Below are 21,359 nucleotides of genomic sequence, written 5' to 3'. Positions count from 1 at the left end.
ACTAGGGCATACCCACATGACATCACTAGGGTCCACTCCCCATGACATCACTAAGGCCCGCCCCTGGAATCTCAGGGTTTGGGATACTTATTATTATTGTTTATTTATTTGTATACCGCCCCATAGCCAAAGCTCTCTGGGCGGTTTACAACAATTAAAAATGCTTACCCACCAAGAACAGAGTTTGCCTCCAGCCCCTCTTGCCTGCAAAGGGAGATCCAACAGCTGTTCTTTCAGGCAATGTTCCCATGAAAGCCCCTAGCTTCACCAAGGTACAGGCCTTCCCAGCCAATCCACCACACGACAGTTTTACTCTTCAGAGAGGCTGCAAAGCACTTCAATGATCCCACGCACCCTTTCTTTCACTGCCAGCTCTGCATTGTCTGTTCCCAGTTCTGTTTTCACCCAGCCCGGGTGGACTGCAGTGCACAGGATGCCGTTGTCCTTGTATTCCAGTGCCTGGCACCATGTGAGCATATTCAGCGCCGTCTTGCTGCAGTGGTGAGAGATGACTGGAAAGGTGGTCATGCTGGGGGGGTCCCAATGGAGCTGCTAATGGTGGAAATGTTGATAACAGCAGCCCTGCTGCAGCTCAGCCCTGTCCCCTACCTCCTTTCCACAGCTGCCTTCAGCAAGGGCAGAAATACCTTCGTTACCAGCATTGGCACTACAGTGCTGATATGGTAGACACACAGTATATCTTCTTGGGTTACTGACTCCACGGTGCTTGGTGGCATGATGACAGCATTGTTGATCAGCAGATTGAGTTCGCTTCCTGCCAAGTGGACCTCTGCTTCCAGCGCGGCAGTCCTAATGCTTTCCTCGTCTGTGGATTCAAGCTGCAGGTTCACAAGGCTGGCATGTCCGGAAGCCAGCGAGCTCAGTTCCTCCACAGTTCTTTATCTCCATTCCGCTGCTGCCTCCTTCTCCTTCATCCACATCCTTGCACTCCGGCTACTTGCTCCCTCCACTGCATACTTCTGACCTGGCAACCCTACTCCAGGCCAGTTCTGGGGCAACAGTAAAAATGTCATATTTTGGTACCTCGGGGAAGCGCTGGCACAGAAAGAAACCCTGGGAAACAAAAATGCTGCTGAGTGCATGACTGTGTGTGTCTGTGCATATGGGTGCAGGCTGCCTGTCCCTCTCTGCCCTGCTGAGTGGGTCCATGTACATGCATACACCACCATGGGGCCTCTGGATGGGTGGCCTCAATGTGCCCCTTGAGCTAAACCATGTTAGTCCTGTTATGCACACTTAATGGGACTTACTTCTAAATAGACAACAGTAGAGCAATAGAGCACAGGTGACCCTCCAGATGTTGCTGGACTACAACTCTCACCACCCCTGACTATTGGCCATGCTGGCTGGGGCTGATGGGAGTGGTAGTTTAAAGACTGAAAGCAGGGCCCTTCCCTTGCCGCTGACAGATGGAGCAGAGTGTTCTTTCTGTCTCTTCTCTAGCCAATGAATGGCACCAAGTCTTCCTCTAAATTGGATGTTATTCTTGGGAGGCATGGGGTGCAACTCAATCCCCTGGACAATAGCAGCTCTACAGTTGGTGGGCAAATATGAAATTCACAACATGGGTCTTAAAACAACCATTTCATAATGTGTATACATTTTTATTATCGGGAAATTAGACTTTCAAGCCATATGATTCCCTCATGAGACACAAAGGAAGAGACAGAGCGAATGCTGGCAACTGATGAGGTAACAGGGTTTTTATCAAGCAAAGTCTGGTTGCAGAGGAATAGGTTTGAATAATTTATTTAGCAAAAAAGAGCAGAAAATAAACTGAATGGTTTTTTTTAAAGCACCAGATGAATTATCTATCCAATTCTACATATAAATAGATAATGAATATTTCATCAGGGGAAAGAATGGCATCTTAGTCATGCAATTAGTTATTCAGTTTATCAATATTGTGAGGTTTGGACCTACAAGTGTTGATGTGACCTTTGCTGTAGAAGAGTTTTGCAGAAAGGTACTCACAGCTTGCACAAAAAAAAGTCACAAATCCTTTCCAAAATAGACAGGCTAATTGTTTATGGACAGGGTCACTTCTTGTGCATATTTGCAGTGGCATCACTAGTGGGAGTGCGGGGGTGTGCGGACCTCCGGTGCGCGCCCTCCCAGGGGCATGGACGAGGTGGCTGGGCTTGCGCACGCGTGCATGCACACTCAAGGCCAGCCACCCTGTCCATGCCCCTGGGAGGACACACGCCAGAGGGGCACCCAGCCGGAGAAGGCCTGGGAACACCAGCGCGCCTCCTTCGCCCTGCCGATGCTGCTCCCGGTCTCGCCCGCCCACCCGCCCACCTGCCTCCAAGGAGTTGGAGCAGCCTTGCCGGGCAACTGCGTGGGGTGGGGTGGCTCTGGGTGTCACCCCCCTCATGGTGACACCCGGGTGCGGGCCACACCCTCCGCACCCCGGTAGCGACACCCCTGCATATTTGATGTGGCTGTTCAGTTTACTTAATATTCCACCATAGAAGCCCCGTGCAGATACGGACCTGAAGCAACAATTCCATAAGCATGGTGGGGAAATGCCCATTCTCATACCTTTGCTACAACATTATACTTGATACAGAGTATGGATGAATAATTTGTGCAGTCCTTCCTCACAGCCTTAACTAGGTGCACAATTACATGAAAAAACAGAAAAAGTAGCTGCAAGTCAGACTGTTGCTTCATCTAGCTCAGTATTGTCTACCCTGACTGGCAGTGATCTTCCAGGATTTCAGACAGGAATCTTTCACAGCCCTATCGGGAGATGCTGGGAATTGAACCTACATGCAAAGCAAATGCTTTACCACTGAATTACAGCCCTTCCTAAGGATGCCTGGGAATGATTCTCCAGCCTAACCCAATCGCCAGAACCAGCTGTGTAACCTTGCGAAATAAACTGAATGAACCTGGCCAGCTGGTATGCCAACACACTGCTGGATAGTATTTATCTAAAGTAATAATAATCAAAATTGCCCTACACTCAAAAAAAGATATCCCATTAAAAAGATAAGGTTTTAAAAAATCTTTCTTGAGCATGGTTGTTGTAATTCTAAAGTCTTTTCTATGTAAAAGTGAAAGTGGAAAAGTCTCCAAGGAATGAAAGAGTAGGCAGAGTTTGGCTCTGGATCGATCTCCAAAGCAGAACTGAAAGCTCTGTGTAAATGTCTTCACCTCTGTTAATAAGCAGAAATAAACATAGAAAATGTACCTGTCGTTGGCAACAAGCAGAGGCCCCTGGTATCTGGCCAAAGATACTTTCTCCAAAATTAACTGAAAGGTTGAGAAGGGATTGATTGCAGGCATCCTTTGGCAAGTTAGGCTGAACTAATCCAAACTGGGCAAGCAAAGCTTCCTCTGACTTTCGGGGTACTAAATTTTGTCTGACAAAGAATGTCATGTTCCGCTTGTAAATTCTACAGCTGCATTTTACTAGCTGGTCCAACTACTTGATCTCACAGCCTGTTCTCAGACTGGTTAAGAGATGCATAAATGTTCAAAGTGAATTAACGAATAAGATTCCATGTGCATGAGACCAAAACCAGCCACTGTCAGGACCCAGACTTGGATTCTCTAGAGCAGTATGTTGGTTAGCCTATTTGCTTATTTATTTATGTGTTTACTTATTTTTTTAAAAAAAATGTTTTCACAATAGCATGATATTGGTGCACCACCAGACATAGGGAGGCCCTGCATCCTATTTTACAATCCTCTATTTGAAGATGTCTTTTATTTTAAAAGCTGTCCAGTCTAAGTTTAAGAATTGTATCCAATGTAGCACTAAGTGTATACTTAGGTGTATACTTGTTCCTCTGGTGAAATGTTTTGCCCCAGCAGAATGTAATTGCACAAGAGAATGCATTAGCAAGTTGTTCATAACTTTGTTGTACCACAGATTGTGCAATCTGTTGCACAACAACTTTCCGCTAGCACAACGGTTGCATTGGATTCCTCCGTTGTGCAGCATTAAAGCTTGCCCTTGCACCAGCAGACATGGGATACAACCATAAGGAGGATGAGCAGGAACCCTGAAATTGCCCATCCACAGTTAGTGACTAGAGAGCAGACTGAGCACCTGCTCATAACCTTTTCCCACTATGGCAAGATGTATTGTATCGTTTTTGTTTTTGTTTAAACTTTGGTCTTTCAGATGTTGTTGAATTACATCTCCTATCAACCCCAACCAGCATGGCCAATAGCCAGAGTTGATGGGAATTGTATCCAACAACATATGGAGGGCCAAAGGTTCCTCATGCTTGCTTTGAATTATTTCTAAATTTGCATTTATGCATATATATTAGCACATTCATATTTCATGCAGACCTCTACCCTCTTCTTGGGTGATGGGTATGTAGATTCTGTAACACTGCCCAGCAGAAGTACAAAAGCAAGACTGGTCTTCTACTCCCAGCATAGTTTCACCTTCCAAGTAGCCCCATTGTTGCCTCCTAACCTGGACCAGCTGTACTTTAGTGGAGAAAGTGCTAATGCCATGATGCAGCAAGCCAGCCCTAAATCCTGTTGCATCAAGAAACAAACTGATCTGGGCTCCTTCAATGAATTAACCCATTTGCACCTTATAAGCATTGCAAGCTAATCTCAGAAATTGCACCAGCACAGTAGGATGAGGGATGTGCACTACTACACTCAGGAGACTCGTCACTAGGAATAGACAGATCCGTCTATTTCCAATCCATGCCAATTGATTCCTAAATCTGTTTTATCCCATTTCCATATTAATCTACAGATTTTTTAAAACGTGCACAGAAATTCATATTTAAATACTAAATAACAACACACTCACACATATATCGTTACACAGAAAAGCCCTACTGAAATAGATGACAGATCTACATTTCTATTAATGGGCGCCCAAATGCTTTGGGGACGCCCACAAGTAGGACATGAAGGCCATCACTTTGAGATTATTTAGGGAAGGACCACAGCTCCCTGGAAGGGCATCTGCCTTGCACACAGAAGGTCCCAGGTTCAATCCCCAGCATCTCCAGGTAGGGCTGGGAGAGACACCTTGACTGGAAACCTGAAGAGCCCCTGCCAGTCAGTGCAGACAATACCTAGGTAGATGGACAGATGGTCTGACTCGGTATAAGGCAGCTTCCTACGTCCCTTTACTTCTGGTCCTCAAAGTATAGTTTCTCTAAACATGAGGGGCTCCAGTTAGTTATCGCCATGGCTATTGTTGTTGTGAAATTTAGTAGAAGAAATTATCGTTAAAATGCTCGAGAATTTTCATGAGGGTATTTTTTTTTAAAGCAAATTGCTGCAGAAATGTGAAGATCTGGATTTAAGATTTGAAAAATGAGAAAGAGTAGCAAAATTGGCAGAATTTTCCATCCCCAGTTGTAAGAAGAGAGGCTGTGAGAGCTGGATGAGGGCAGACTGAGGTTGGTAGGCATTTGCCGTAATGGACCAACCTCCCTGGTCCCCACCAACCATGGACCTTCTGCACACAAAGCAGATGCTCAACTACTGATCCACAGCCCTTCCCCCAGCAATTTGGTGGATAGTATGGTTCATTTCCACATTAGGGAAAGGAGTTAGTCCAATGGCATGGGAAAAAATTCACAAAATTCATGTGTTCCCATATTAGCTCCACTTTACAGAAGTTATTTCTAGGGATGGAATCTTCTCCTTTTTTAAGTTTCATTTTTAAGTGTGTCCCCCTACTGGTTGTTAATTATCTGATTCCTTTTCCCTCTGACATCTTTTCATTTTTCTGATCTCCTCTGAAATATATATTTATCAATATTATAATCATTGTTTATTCATGAGTCTCCACTGGTATCGATCTTTATTCTGAACTCTGTAATTATTGCCTCTTTACATTCCTTTTCAAGTGCACTGCAGAGCAGACATTAAGGCAGATAATCAAGTCAGTGTCTTCCCGCTGCTGCTTACAATCAACACCCCATTGCCCCCTGCTGCTTTCTGTCTGTTAGTTACCATCAACACTTCATTGACATCAATGAAAGGGAATACACATTTGAAGAGCTCACTTAGAAAGTAGATCAATAAAAATATCACTCACACTATCAAAGCAAATTTGGGAAAAAATGATTTCAAAGCAAATTTGAAAAAGAAATGGAAAAAAAGAATAATGAATCAGAAACCGGGCATTGAGAGCTACTGCTTCAAAATTCTCTCCGCAAAGATAGAGAATATCATCAATAATAATAAATCAAATGGCAAATCTGATTATTGCAGATATAGAGCCCATCGCTAGTTATTTCTGATGCGGTGCGGCAGTAGATCACACAGCAACGTGTCCCACACTGTAAGCAACAAAGTAGCCTCTCTGTTTCCTGTTTCAGTGAGAAACAGTTGTTAACTGGAGGCAGACTTTCTGTTCAAATTATTTTCTCCCTCTCAAAGGCAAACTGAAGCTTCCATTGATGGAAGGACAGGAAGGACAGAAGCGAGCAGCTGGCTACAATTACTGGGGATGCAAAGTCTGAATGAAACTTTGAACTCCAGAGCAAAGCTTCAAACAGAGCTTTGAACATCTCCTGGAACATTTTGCTCGTGCCCCAAGTTGATCGTTTGTAACTTGGAGAGGTGAGCCTGTCAGAAAAGGGGGCATGGGGAGTGTCTGATGTTTTCTCTTTGTGTTTCTACATTTTTTAAAGTCAGACATTTAGCCTTTTGAAGGGCACCTTCTCATAGAGAACTAGTTCTCTGGATAGAGAGGAAAGCATTCCATAAATACCAAGTGGTTTTACTTTGCAAGTTCTTTAGTTTTGTAAAACAATACAACAGTGACTAATTACATTGGTGAGAAGAGTATGGCTTCAGGCAAATGAGCGGCTTGAGGTTTTTGTGTGGTTATATGACACTTGCTGGTTTTGACCTATAAAGCCCTACACGGCATGGGACCGCAATACCTGGTGGAACGCCTCTCCCAATATGAACCTACCCGTACACTGCGCTCAACATCTAAGGCCCTCCTCCGAGTGCCATCCCATCGAGAAGCTCGGAGGGTGGTGACTAGAACAGAGCTTGGAAAAGTTACTTTTTTGAACTACAACTCCCATCAGCCCAATCCAGTGGCCATGCTGGCTGGGGCTGATGGGAGCTGTAGTTCAAAAAAGTAACTTTTCCAAGCTCTGGACTAGAACTAGGGCCTTTCCAGTGGTGGCCCCGGAACTGTGGAACAGTCTGTCCAATGAGGTGCGCCTGGCGCCGACGCGACTATCTTTTTGGCGCCAGGTGAAAACCTTTTTATACTCCCAGGCATTTTAAAGTGTATTTCACTATTATTTTGTATTTTGGACGTTGTTTGGTTCTTTTATTGTTTGTTTGTTTTTGGTTCTTGATTTATTGTATTTATTGTACTTATACACTGTGCTTGTTTTATCTTTGATGTACACCGCCCAGAGAGCCTTCGGGCTTAGGGCGGTATATAAATTAAATTAAATAAATAATAAATAAATAAATAATTTGTAGGCGTCTTATGCAGTAGACTGCATTGCGCACATAAGGATACCAACAGTACCACTTCACATTTAGAGAACACCATTTGAATGTTCACATTTTAGAACAGATATATCCAGAACAGTGGTTCCCAAACTGGGATCTGTCGACTAGGGATGGGTGAGAATCTCGATTCAGTTTGCATTTTCAGCTGAATTTATCAAATTCGCACTTTCTGAAACAATATGAGAACCAAAACACAGCCATCCTTCGAAATTCATATTTATTTGAATTTCGTGATGCAGTTTGCCAACCAAAAAAATGTTTACAAAAATGCATATATTAGGGGGAAGTATGCATAAAAATGAGTATATAAGCAAAAATAACATGCAAAAATGCATTATATGACATGAAATGGTTTGCAAAAAATGTATACATTAGTCAAAACTCCCTACAAAAATTAATTAATTAATTTATCTATCTACTGCCCCATAGCCAAAGCTCTCTGGGCGGTTTACAACATTAAAAACATTGAACATTAAAAACAAATATATAATTTTAAAACCATACAAAGTTTAAAACTATGAAGCACAGATAAACCAGGTAAAAGCCCTGGGGTCAGAGCTCAGCACATGCTGTTAGAATGCCTGGGAGAAAAGGAAAGTCTTGATCTGGCACAGAAAAGATAACAATGTTGTCGCCAGGTGAACTTCATCGGGGAGATCCTTCCATAATTTGGGGGCCACCACTGAAAAGGCCCTCTCCCTTGTTGCCATCCTCCAAGCTTCCCTTGGAGTAGGCACCTGGAAGAGGACCTTTGATGTTGAGCGTAGTGTACAGGTGGGTTCGTGTCAGGAGAGGCATTAGGTATTATGGTCCCAAGCCATGTAAGGCTTTATAGGTTAAAACCAGCACTTTGAATTGGGCTCAGAAACATATAGGCAGCCAATGCAAGTGGGCCAGAATCAGTTTTATATGTTCAAACCATCTGGTTCCTGTTACCAGTCTGGCCACTGCATTTTGAACAAGCTGCAATTTCCAAACTGTCTTCAATGGCAGCCCCACATAGAGTGCATTACAGTAATCTAATTTAGAGGTTACCAGAGCATGGACAACTGAAGCCAGGCTATCCCTGACCAGATAGGGGCATAGCTGGGCCACCAGCTGAAGGTGGTAGAAGGCACTCCATGCCACTGAGCCTACCTCAGCCTCAAGTGACAAAGATGTTCTAGGAGAACCCCCAAACTATGAACCTGCTCCATCAGGGGGAGTGCAACCCCATCCAGAACAGGTTGGAGATCCACCATCTGGTCAGAAGAACCACCCACTAACAGCATCTCAGTCTTGTCTAAATTGAGCCTCAGTTTATTAGCCCTCATCCAGTCCATTGCTGCAGCCAGGCACCAGTTCAGCACATTGATAGCCTCACCTAAGAAGATGAAAAGGAGAAGTAGAGCTGTGTGTCATCAGCATACTGATGGCAACACACTCCAAAACTCTGGATGACCGCACCCAACAGTTTCATGTAGATGTTGAACAGCATGGGGGACAGAACTGACCCCTGTGGAACCCCATACTGGAGAATCCACGGGGATGAGCAATGCTCCCCAAGCACCACCTTCTGGAATCAAGAAGGAGCGGAACCACTGCCATGCCGTACCTCCCACTCCCAATTCAGCCAGTTGTCCCAGAAGGATACCATGGTCGATGGTATCGGAAGCTGCTGAGAGATCAAGGCGAATCAACAGAGTCAATAAAATGCTGGAGAATTTTCACTAGGATTATTTTTAAAAAAACTGCAAATTGCTGCAGAAAAGTGGAGAGCTGAATTTAAGATTGGAAAAATGAGAAACTGAGAGAGAACCGAAACTGATAGATCTTCCCATCCCTACCATGGACCACCAGTGGTCTGTGAGCTTCATTCTGGTGATCAGCAGCATGTCTACATTACATATTTATATTGATTTTAATTGCATTCTATCACTTCTTTTATTTCTTATAATGTATTTTATTGGGCTCCTGCTGGGAGGAAGGGCAGGATATAAATCAGATAATAAATAAATATTACAATTTGAATTCTATGGAATGCAAATGGTAATACTATAAAATGCAATGTAACAAAGAAAAGAAACAATAAACATGCAATTAAAAATCATACAGCATCTAGCAAAGCACATTACAACTGCTATAACAAGCAGAAAAATCTTGAAATGGCCCAGCAAGACCCACAACAGTCTTCAAGTGGTCCATGGGACAAAACATATCAGAACCACTGACCTAGAAATCCATATAACCAGCATGGAAATGGGTCAATATCTCCATACAAGTTGGAACTGGTGGAGGGAAAGAACACTGAGATATATAGTGTCTTACCTGAAGCCAACTACAGAAACATCTATAAGAGGTGCCACTTTCTCAGTACTTCCCTACAACAAGGGATGGGAAACCTGTGGTCCTTCAGATGCGGTTGGACTCTGCCTCCCATCAGCCCCAGCCAGCCTGGCTAATGGTCAGGGATGATGGAAGTTGTAGTCCAACCATGTCTTGGAGGCCCACAGCTTCTCTTATCCCTGCCCTACATGTAGTAATACTGCAGCCATTGATGACAGAGGAGCCGAGGCATGGGGGAAGGGATGGCTACCTAAGATGCAAGGCAGCTTCAGAAGATGGGAAGTCCATGTGGGCACAAGACTGCAGATTCAGCTCTGAGGGGAAAACTCTAGCAGGCACACGCTTCCCATCTCTACAACAGCAGGACCGAGAGAAGCCATACCGTGACAATGCTTCCCCCAGAAGGGTGGACAGATTTGAACTTGGCAGCCAGTGGGAAGAATATTAGGCACATTCCAAGTTGGGCCACTCCATGCAGGATTTTAGAAATGTATGGTGTGGGCAGAGGCACTAGGTGTTTGAACAGAACTGACAGCTCTGCCCTTAGAGGCCCAGTTGTGTCGCTGCAAACTGAAGGAGAAGATGAAGGCAAGATGAAGATGAGACCTGACCCACACCTGGCCTGCTGTTAATGTCTCTATGTCCAGATTGGCCTCAAGAGTAGCCTTGGACATTAAGTCAAGTATGAGGTGCTTACTGCAATGGGGTTCACAGTGTAGTCATTTGATAGACCTTACCCTGCATGATTTTGTCTGATCCCATCAGAGGCAGAAATCTCCTACCTGAGCGATAAGCCTTTCTTTTCCCCTGCAAAGCAAGAAGTGTCTTTCAGGTAACCAAGCTCAAAATGTAGCTTCACAATAAAGCTGGCTTCATAAAGAGCATTGCCTAGACAACTGAATGCAGGGGTGGTTTCCTTTAATTGTAAAATATAGTTTCAGAATAGCCTCTGGGCACTGCAGCCTAATGGTGAGTGCACGTGCTTTGCCTCCCCTATGTCTTTGACTCCCATCACCCCAGAGAAATTCAGTCAAATCAGACAGGATCAGACCACCACAATTGTTTTTTTTTTAATTATTATTATTCCAGTGTTTTGGTTTATTATTTTTGGAAGGACCCTTCACAAGCTTTCAAAGCAGAGCTCAGATGCTCTTCCTTAAAGTGAGCTTGTCAAAGAGGCACCTCCCATGTCTTTCTGGGGCACTCCCAGGTGCCTCAGGATGGTAAGGTGGTCTCTCTTTGTTGCCAACTTGTGCAGATCCAGCAGGGCTTGGTTCAGGTTCTTCCCCAGTTCCAGGGCAGCCTGCAGGGCATCCAGGCTGCTCTCCCACTCATCCTGCTCTGGCTTCTGTGCAAGGAACCCAATATGCATAGAGGCGTTAGTGTGCACGTATACGTTTTCAAAGAGTCACCTCTATGAAACCTCAAGTCTTAGGATGTACATAAAATAGACTAAAAGGTCTCCACACCACTCACCTTGATGCCCTGCAGTATGATAGGTCCCCCTTGCTTGTTCTGGTATTTCAGGAACTTCTCTGCATGTTCCTTCTCTTCCTGGGACTGTTCCTTCAGGAACTTGGCCACATGGCTCAGGGCAACGTCATGAGTGGTGCCAAAGCACTGGAACGACAGAGGATTTAATATCTGACACAGAATGGGTTCCTGAGATGCTTAACCTACATTTAAAGCAAAATAAGTGAGCTTCTAGTCCTCATGGTTGTGAAGATTCAAATCCTTTTCCTCCTTTGAAACCATCCCTTCTGGAAAATGCAGCTATTGCTTTTAGAATAGATGCTGTAAACAGAAGTACAACATAAAGCCAAATTAGGTCCTAAGGAAGGAGTGATCTGGATGCAACAGTATCTGTACCCACTTAAACCATATGTAAGCCGCCTTGGGTTTCTATCAGGGAAAGACAGGTGGGGTATAAATGAAATAAATAAATAAATAAATCACAGTCAGTGGTAGGACAGGAAGGGGAAGGAGTATTTGGATCAAGGTGATGTCTGTCTAGTCAGCTTTCTCTCCAAAAGGACTGAACTATTGTTACAGGTGCTGTTATTCCTATTAATACTGCAAGGACTAAGCCTTCTAAACTTAAAAGCCATTAATCAGAGGTAGAGAATCTCTTTCCAGTCCAAGGGCCACATTCCTAGTAGGTAACCTTCTAGGCGTGCATGCCAGTGGTGGGTGAGGTCAGAGGCAATGGTGGGAATAACTGATGTGACTCTTACCTTTGTACAGTAGGCTACATTTCAACCATGCAAGAGTCAGAGGTTTCTACATCCCCACAAACCACAATTCAACCACACGTTCCAGCCAGCCAAAAGCACCCAGGAAAGGCACAGAGCAGGGCCAGTGAATGGCATGGTCTGAGTAGAGTCCCAGCGCCCAGATAGAGAGGCCTGGAGAGCCATCTGTGGCCCCTGGGCCTGAGGTCACCCACCCCTGCTGCCAGAGGTAACTACTGTTCCTGGTCACCTAAATCATAGTTCAACTATCTTATGGATTTTCACTTCCTAGGTTCCCTTTCAAACATCTTACATAGTTACACACAAAAAGAGTATAATAGTGTGTGTGTGTGTGTGTGTGTGTGTGTGTGTGTGTGTGTGTGTGTGTGTGTGTGTGTAGGTGTAGAAAAACTCTAGTGTTACTTCTGTGGAAGTAGAATATATAGGCCTCAAACTTTGAAACTCTGGTCAAGCTAAAGCTTCATGGGAAGGGACGGTTTAGGAGCAAAAACTCCCTGACAGATATTGCATCTGGATTAAATGTATAGTATAACAGGATGTTCTTAGTTAAGTTGAAGGTCAGTGTTAGATGTAACATCTGGCAGGATGTTCTCTAATTAGTTGAAGGACAGAGTAAAGGATTGTCTGCTGAGCACATCTTTATCAGAGGAAGTAACTGTCTGTTTATGACTGATTGTTATGGAAATTTGCAGAGGTACCCAGCACCTGAGCTGCATGTGTGCCAGTGTGTGTATTTACCTTAGAACAGCCTTTCCCAACCAGTGTGCCACCAGATGTTGCTGGACCACAATTCCCATCTTTCCTGACCATTGGCAATGCTGGCTGAGGCTGATGGGAGTTGTGGTCCAAAAACTTCTGGAGGCACACTGGTTGGGAAGGCTGCCTTAGAAGCAGGCTTTTACTCTGCATTTAGATCACAGAGACTTAAGACTTAGCTGAGTACTTAGTCAGCTAGTTCTTGCTGTATCCCACACCAACTTTTTAAAACATTCCACAACACGTAATTGCATCCAGCTAAGTTCTACTTAGAGTAGCCTCATTGAAATCAATAGCAACAAGTTCATTAATTTCAGTGAGTTTACTCTAAATATGAGTTAGCTGGATACAACCCGTAATGCAGGGGTTGCCAAACATTTTCAACCAGAAGGGATATTTCAAACTTGTAGAGAGTTCTAGGTGGACCAGTCACAAAATGGCTGCCATGGGGACATAGCATAACAGAGAGTAGTCATAGTTAACCTTTTCCCATAATTGTTAAGCAGGAAGAAGGACTGACTGTTAAACCACACAGGGAGTTGTAGCTCTGTGAGGGGAACTGGAGTCTCCTAACAACTCTTAGCACCCTTAACAAACTATACTTCCCAGGATTCTTTGGGAGAAGCCATAACTGTTTAAAAGTGAAATAAATGTATGGTGTGAATGTGGCCTTAGCCATCCACCAACTGGGAATGAGAATTTACTGATAGGTTTGTTGGTGTAACAAGGGATACCTGAAGTGGCTAGTCCAATCCTCACTGCAGATCAACTAACTATGCATAGTTACAATCATGATATGTGACCTCTGCTTTCTGCAGCCACATTGTAACATGTTAACTGCTACAGCACCCTCTGCCAGCTCGCTATTCTGCGACGGTCAGCTAATCTAAGCAAACTGATATTATACTAGGTGTACTGCACCACATTTAGACTCTCCTGGGGGTTTAGCTATGGGTGGCTGTCATGATGAGCTCCTGCACTTTAAAATTTACCTCTGCACCACTGACCCTAGCTAATGCCCCAAGGGGGCTGCGCTCCTCAGAGGTATTCAAGGCTGCTTCTCTGAATGTTCAGCTTCCCTTATCAAAACAGGAAGAGGAAGTCTCTAGCCTAGGGGTAGCCAACATGGTGACCGCCAGTCCATATTACGCTGGACTACCACCCCCATCAGACCTGACCATTTGCTGTGCTGGATGGGAATTATAGTCCAACAGCATCTGGATCACATTGACTATTCCTGCTCTAGCCCTTTTGCTTGTGTAGATATAAAGAAAAGCATAGAGGAAAGATTGTGCCCAGTTGTTCAATAGGAATCTAAGCTGTTTTCATCTATCAGTGTTTTGGAATCACATGCTTTCCAAACATTGTAGTTTTACTAGGGGCTCTCCCCGTTTGCTTCACTCACGAAGCCCAGATACTATCACCAGGTCTCTCCTCTCCCTCTCATCCACCGACTAACTGAGAGCCAGGCCCAGCCAGGACATCTGCCTCCACCCCTCTCATTCACGCACCTGTGCCAGGCACCTCACAGTGTTACAATATTCATGAATGCTACTGCACATACATGCACAGAAGCATTCACAGGCGACGCTTAGAAAAATATATAGTAAGGTTGCAACTTTTTAATTTTTGACACAAATAAACTGACACATTATTTATACTTAAATGCTACATTTGTTGCTCCCAGCCACTATATCCTTAGACACTCTCACTACAAAATTTCTAGCTACATTCCTGGCTGCGATGATGCAGTGTCTTAGTATGTTCACAAATATTCTAGATATGCTTGCAGAGGAGTGCATGTAACAGTCCTTACAAGTAAACTGCTTGCAAAGTGAGTGATCCCAGGGACTAGATCTTGAGCTTCATACTGAACGTAGGACAGGATGAATGAGTAGGCCGTTCAGGGAAGCAAGCTGAATGGGTATATAAGGAAATTAAGGGGTGAGAATTGCAGATGTAGCCAAGCCAAACTAGTCTGGCATACAGGAACCTCAAAGTAGATCAGGGAAGTCAATACGTTGCCCTCCAGATGTTGCAGAACTCCAAACATCTAACTCCTATCAGCCTCACATTGGAAGTTCCACTTCAATCAATGCATTGTCTCACTGTGTGCTCTGAATCTATTGACCATTTAGGGGCAATAGATTTAGTCAGTCAATTGAAAGGGTCCCTGTTTGAATTCTCTCGTTACTTCAAGTTTAAGCATGCCCCTGATTGTTTAGATGATATTCTCAGGGCTATCATCACTTCCAATTCCTCCTCCTCCTGCCCACAATTCTCTCTCTTCCTTTGAATTCAGCTAGTGTAAATGACTAGGCTTTCCTACCAACGTGTACTTTCTTAATCAAATGAGTTAATTTTGTTTAAGAGAAACACCACTCTCATATCTCTGAAAGAACTCTGATTCATACAGCAACTTTCTTCTCAATCACCAATAGTGAGGGATGATGGGAGTTGTAGTCTAGCAACAGCTGGAAGGCACCATGCCAGCTAACCCTGGTGAAGATGGACAAGCCACTTCAAAAGGCCCAAGGAGAAAAAAATTAGCATGTGTAGGGAAAGAAGAGTTTACACAAGGTTCAGAGAATAGAAGCTATATGTTAGGCAGCTGGGACAGTGCATGAGGACAAATGGGGCACTGCCCAAACAACCTCAGTCTACCCTCAGCCAGTCCCCATCTGCCTGCCTTATTTGCAACCAGTCCAGGGGGGTTCACTGGCTGGTAGCTTTTTCCTCCTTATTCTCAGCGTTGCCTATGCAGAATTCATCAGGGAGGAGGAGAAAACTAGAATTGGCTGGCCCTGTCTATCTTTGGCTCAAGCTCTGCCTGCTGTTGGGCTCCACTGTCTTCCACCCTACCAATCCCCATGGGCACCAGCCACCATTGATGTTAGGTGAAGAGAGTGTCAGCACAGGGGAAGCTGTGGCAGAAAGATTTAGGCAATGAAAATCCAGAAGCATGGGTTAGTTTTATAGGGGAACTGAAGAAAAGTGCACCTGACAAGAGCCAAAGGGCACCCTTGGGGAAAGCTTTGCACAGTACAGGTGTTCACCTTTCCCTACAGGGCTTCTGTACCTTTAATGGGCACCTGACTGCCAGATAGTAATGGGTGCAGCTGCTGTGCCTAACTACAGCATTCCTGTTCTGAGCAAGGCTGCAGCAGCTATAGGGCTGCAGCTGTTGGTGCCCTTTCCCCTGCTCTCCTTTCCAAGGGGGGGCTGATTTAAAGGTGAAGAACGCAGTGTTTAGGAGCGAGTTGTCAGGTCAGAGAGCTCTGGGAACTATAGCTTTGCAAAGAGGGACCTATCAACTCTCAGCACCCTGGGAACTGTAGTTTGTGAAGGATTCTTTGGAGGAAACCAAGCCTGTTGAAGTGAGACACCAATTGAAATTTATAGTGCAGGCGAGGCCTTGGAGACAGCTGTGCCTTCCCAAGGTCTGGACTCAGAAACCAGAAGGAGGCAGTGAAGGAAACATAACTGCAGACCAGTTTGAATGTCCCAGGAACGGTCTAGCCCAGCCAAGGATCTACTTGGGCAGGTTTTCCTGAAGAGAAACCAGCATGGCAGCAATAGAACTAGGCTCCTCCTCCTCATCTTCCCTTCTTCTGGTGTTTTGAGATCTACTATTACTAAATTTAATGCTTGCCTTCACCAGAAGATCCCAGGGCAGGTCACAACAATACAAACTGCAGTTTCAAGCCACATGTGTCAGTGTTCCTGCATGATAAAGTGAATCTGTAACCCTGGCATTCATATTTCACATTGTTCTAGGTTCTAGACAACAAGGAGGTTGCCACTATCATGGCTCATATGCATGTGAGACCAAGCATCATTCTAGTCTCTTTGCAAAAACATTGAGGTCCTTCTCAGGAGGCCATGGGCCTATGAGGGACATGACAGTGTGTGTTGCTGCTTAGAGATTGTCAAAATATTAAGCTGTATATAAATGTTTTTAAATAAACCAGTTAATTAAGTCAGCTAATTATGACATTTAAATCCAATGTCTTTCCCATCCTGGAACCCAAGCAACAAACGTGTGGCCCCCAGTCGGCCTCCCATCCAAGTACTGACCAGACCCACACCTGAACTGTTGGTCTCATGTCAGACCATATCCTGCTCTGAACACATTTTGGTCTGTCCTATATTTTGCCACAGAGCATCCAGGAAGAGTTCCTCTTGTGTCTGAGAAGAACACCACACTTGACACTACATGCACATATGCCAATAATTTATTCTTGAACATGCATGATACAAGCTGGATTTTTTTTTTATAATGAGGAGGTTCAGCTGCTCTCCCCCAAGGTGAGCTTGTCAAAGAGGTACTCTCCCATGCCATTCTGGGGCACTCCCAGGCGTCTCAGGTTGGTGAGGTGGTCTCCCAGCCGCTTGATGGCCTTCACCTCCTCCTCCAGGTATTCAGACTCCAGGAAGTCACACAGCTGAAGGATCAAAGACAAGCACTGGTCACTTGCACAGATTAATTGCAAGGCTGAAGACAGGAATGAGGAACCTGCAGCCTTCCAGATGCAATTAGACTTCAACACATCCAGCAACTTCTTGTCATTACCCAGCAACATCTGGAGGATCACAAATCCCTCACCCCTGGTTTAATGCATGCATTTGTGTACATCTTTAAGCACCAGTTCATAAAGGGGAACAAGGCACATGGCATTCACCTCCTTTAGACAGACTAAAACAAGAGTCACTAGTGGTATACAATCATGGAAAGGTTACACTCTTGCAGCTTTTAAGTCACACAGCTGAGGAGTCAAAGACAAGCATTTCTCACTTCCACAGAACTCTTCACAGCAAAATTTAAGGCTGTCCCTTAACAAGCCACATGGCATTCATCTCCACTGGGGCTGTGGGGTTTTGTTGACATCAGGGGGAAAAACAAGTCTACCAATTTCTGGATTTTAAATGGCATGGGGAAAGCAAGACTGCTAAGACACTGATGCTGTGGCTGAACCTTGCAGCTTGAGCAGCAGTTTTTGCAGCCAACTCCTAAAAATATAAACTAATAAAACAAGCCTCTCATATGCAGGATTTTATTTGCCATCTTCAGAGCCAATTGCTATTTATTCATGCTTCCCAGTCTCTTCATTGAATTTGCAAACTCACATGAGGGTCTCCCTTCTCTGTTGCCAGCTTGTGAAGATCCAGCAAGGCCCGATTCATGTCTTTCTCCAGCTGCAGAGCAGTCTGCAGGACATCCAGGCTGTTGCCCCATTCATCCTTGTCCGGCCTCTGTGCCAAGAATCAGATATAAAGACTTAAGACATCAGTCTGTGGCTTTCTACAGATAAGCACAGAGCTTGGAAAAGTTATTTTTTTGAACTACAACTCCCATCAACCCAATCCAGTGGCCACGCTGGCTGGGGCTGATGGGAGTTGTAATTCAAAAAACAACTTTTCCAAGCTCTGGATAAGCAGTACCATCAACACTCAACATCTCAGTTCTCTCAGATGGAGCCCAGCTAAAACCCTTCCATGTGACTCACCTTGAGGTCCTTCAGCAAAATGCGCCCCCCTCGCTTGTTCTGGTATTTCAGGAATTTCTCTGCATGCTCCCACTTTTCCTGGGACTGCTCCTTCAGGAACTTGGCCACGCAGATCAGGGCAACATCATCCCGGTCAAAGTGATAAGACTAAGAAGGGGGGGAAGGAGCATTAAACTCATATTGAAACCTTGGAAGCTTTAAAAAAATGTTTTTAAAGATGTTTTGCTTTAATGCATTTTAAAGTCTACTTTTCTGATGCTTTAAAGTGTTTTGAATGCTTCTGTTTGCCGCCCAGGGCTTCTGCTGGGAGGAGGGGCGGGATATAAATTAAACAATAAATAAATACATATTAAAATGAAAGTTAGATGATGTTTAGCCAACAGGCAGATTACATGGACACAGCTGTGTCCATGCAGTTTGTAAGAGCCCACACAAACTTGCATTGATACAGTGATGGAAAAAGGTACAACTTGGGTAGATGGTTGCCAGCCCTGGCCTCCAAGAGGTCTTCTGCATCTTTAAAAATTGTGCAGGGGGAAGGGAGAATTCCACCTTATGGTTTTCCCCAGTACATTGTTGCAAGAACACCTGCCCTTGGCTGACTTTCTCTTCTCTAAAAGATATAGGATCAGTCTCAGGCCCTGAACCTGGCAACCCTACACTGGGAGCATTGAGGGTCTACAACTAACTGCAAAGGGGGAAGGGAACATACATCTTTGCTTGCTTTGTGTTCCCACACCAATATTACCAAACCGTTTTTCAACCCAAGGACCGCATTTCATTGTGGGTAGTCTGCCAGGGCCACATAACAGCAACGGGCAGAACCAGAAGTCAGCAGATCAAGGGATACAACTTTCACTTAAGTTCAGTAGGCTACATTCCAGCCACCCAGGTTTCTGCATAGATACACACCACACATCCCTCTGTCCAGGCTAGTGTGAAAGGCATTATCACAGTTCAAGGAAACAACCTAACTAAATAAAAGCACTCAAGGAAATTGCATAGCAGGGCTAGTGAGAGGCATAACCTGAAAGGGTGTGGCCCAGAGAGTGTCCCGAGAAGCAGTTACAAAGAGTTGACAAACCACATTTGGCCCAAGCTTCCCATGTCAGCTTTATGTGGTGAAAGCCCCTCCCCATGAAGAACACTGTGCATAACCAATGGTGAAAAACCAACCACAACCCCATCTAGAATACTAGAGAAACATCCTAGTTGATGCAATACTATAGGGTTGCATTCAGCTAAATTATACTCAGAGTAGGTCCATTGAAATTAATGCAAGTTAGCTATATCCATTAACTTCAATGAGTTAAGTCTGAGGAGGACTAGCAATGCATACCACCCATCATGGTCATGTCCTTATAGTGTAGTAATTACAATGCACTAGTTATAACAGTTCAGTTTAGCTCTTTTCCTCAGGCATTTAAAGATATTTGGAATTAAAAAGACACAATAAAGCATCAAAGGTCTACCAAGCCCTGTGACTACTAGGGTTTTTATCACAGGCACATTCTCACAGCTAAGGGTACAAACCCACTGTATGAAGAAACATATGCAGGAGTGGAATAAAACTGGATTCCTACAAACAGTTTGTAACCAAGTTCTTCCCTGTACCAGAGAAAGTTTCCAAACTCTTCCCATTAGATAGATAGTTAACAGCCACTTACCATAGACAAATAAACATAGCTAGTATGTAGCTCCAAATTCACTAGCTGGTTTATAGAAGCTTCACAGTCAGTATGGAAGTTCTGGCACACCTGGGAAGTCATCTCTAGGTCCTAGGAACATAAACTAAGACTAAACAATACCACAACTAGTCCTACAACCCCGTTATTATAGGAGACTACCTAGCCCCAGTAGTATTAATACAGTTTGGAGCAGGGAAATAGCATGTGACTAGCAACAATGTCATTTAATAGAAATTCCATTTGGCTTTGTGGGTGGGAGGATGAGTCAGCAGAAGAGGTCAAAGCTAACAGCTGATAACAATTTGGGCCTCACCTTGTCTATGCAAGAACTTCTGATTTGACTACTTTGGACTCTTTCTCTTTAGTGAAGGATATTTAATTAGTTATTTACGCTACTGTGTGGGGTTTTCCACTCTCACAGCTGTAGGAGTTTAGGGGTTAAAGGAAGCAGCACATATATGTGGGAATAATGCTACTGGAAATCAATAAGACTTACAGCACAATCCTATAACTTGCTTACTCAGTGGTAAGTCTCACAAAGTTCAAAGGACCATTTTTGCAGGTTAAAGTTCCATTGAACTCAGTGGGACATACTTCTGAGTAGACATGCTTCAGTTTGCATTATTAGCTTTGAAAAGATGTTCACAACTGAGTGCGAATTCACACCAAAGTAAGTGTAGCTTCCTTTATTTCTCCCACACATGAAGTGAAAAACAATAAGCGTACAGAAAATCAAACTGTGTGAACACCTTTAACAATTACCCATTGTATCTTCAGCTTCAATAAGAGATGCCTGAAGTGATGTACTCAGCCCTAAGGGCTAGTGTGGAGTTGTGGCACTAGAGCAACTAGATTTGCATCATCAGGGGGTGGGGGGCTTCCCTAACTGGAGATGTTGGGGATTGTACACAGGAATTTCTGCATGCAATCCATGTACTCTACCACTGAGCTATGACCCTTTTCTTAACCCAGCAATAGGAAATCTCTGGCCCTCCTGATATTGTTGGGCTATTGCTCCCACCAAGCCTATCTATTGGCCACACTAGCTCAGGCTGATGAGAGCTGGAGTCCAACAAGTTCAAGGTTCTTGTTTTGGTGTACAAAGCCCTATGCAGCTTGCTATCAGGATACCTGAAAGATTGTCTTACCCCTTATATACCCAGTCGATCACTGTGCTCTGCAGGGGAGGGCCTCCTGCAGATACCATCTTATCAGGAGATCCATTAGGCACAACATAGGAAGCAGACCTTTTGTGTAGTGGCACTGAACATTTGGAATTCCCTCCCCTTAAATATTAGACAAGTGCTGTCTCTGTTGTCTTTTCC

General features: G+C 44.3%; 1 protein-coding gene and 2 pseudogenes across 1 annotated transcript; all 3 read right to left on the bottom strand.

The window, feature by feature from the left end:
* Positions 1–309: 309 nt before the first annotated feature.
* On the bottom strand, positions 310–5,201 carry LOC133363688 (C-signal-like; annotated as a pseudogene).
* A 5,772-nt stretch (positions 5,202–10,973) lies between these two features.
* LOC133363687 (ferritin heavy chain B-like) lies at positions 10,974–14,892 on the bottom strand (annotated as a pseudogene).
* Positions 14,893–17,056: 2,164 nt separating this feature from the next.
* LOC133363852 (ferritin heavy chain A-like) lies at positions 17,057–20,275 on the bottom strand. Its single transcript, XM_061583430.1, has 4 exons — positions 20,014–20,275; positions 18,347–18,493; positions 17,967–18,092; positions 17,057–17,284 (listed from the first exon to the last, which is right to left on the bottom strand). Exons 1-4 carry the CDS (start codon positions 20,113–20,115, stop codon positions 17,129–17,131), a joined length of 531 nt encoding a protein of 176 aa, XP_061439414.1. The 5' UTR covers positions 20,116–20,275; the 3' UTR covers positions 17,057–17,128.
* Positions 20,276–21,359: the final 1,084 nt, after the last annotated feature.

This window comes from Rhineura floridana, chromosome 9 (genome assembly GCF_030035675.1).
Source record: "Rhineura floridana isolate rRhiFlo1 chromosome 9, rRhiFlo1.hap2, whole genome shotgun sequence".
NCBI classification, from domain to species: domain Eukaryota; kingdom Metazoa; phylum Chordata; class Lepidosauria; order Squamata; family Rhineuridae; genus Rhineura; species Rhineura floridana.
This window is presented reverse-complemented; position numbering and strand designations above follow the sequence as displayed.

What these genes read in the sequence shown, in the direction of transcription:
- LOC133363852 (XM_061583430.1), bottom strand. Translation starts at nt 20,115, where the DNA reads ATGACTTCCCAGGTGTGCCAGAACTTCCATACTGACTGTGAAGCTTCT. An exon ending in GCTATGTTTATTTGTCTATG is followed by an intron (nt 18,494 to 20,013) that starts GTAAGTGGCTGT and finishes CCCCCTTCTTAG; the next exon opens with TCTTATCACTTTGACCGGGA. An exon ending in CAGAGAAGGGAGACCCTCAT is followed by an intron (nt 17,285 to 17,966) that starts GTGAGTTTGCAA and finishes TTGATCCTTCAG; the next exon opens with CTGTGTGACTTCCTGGAGTC.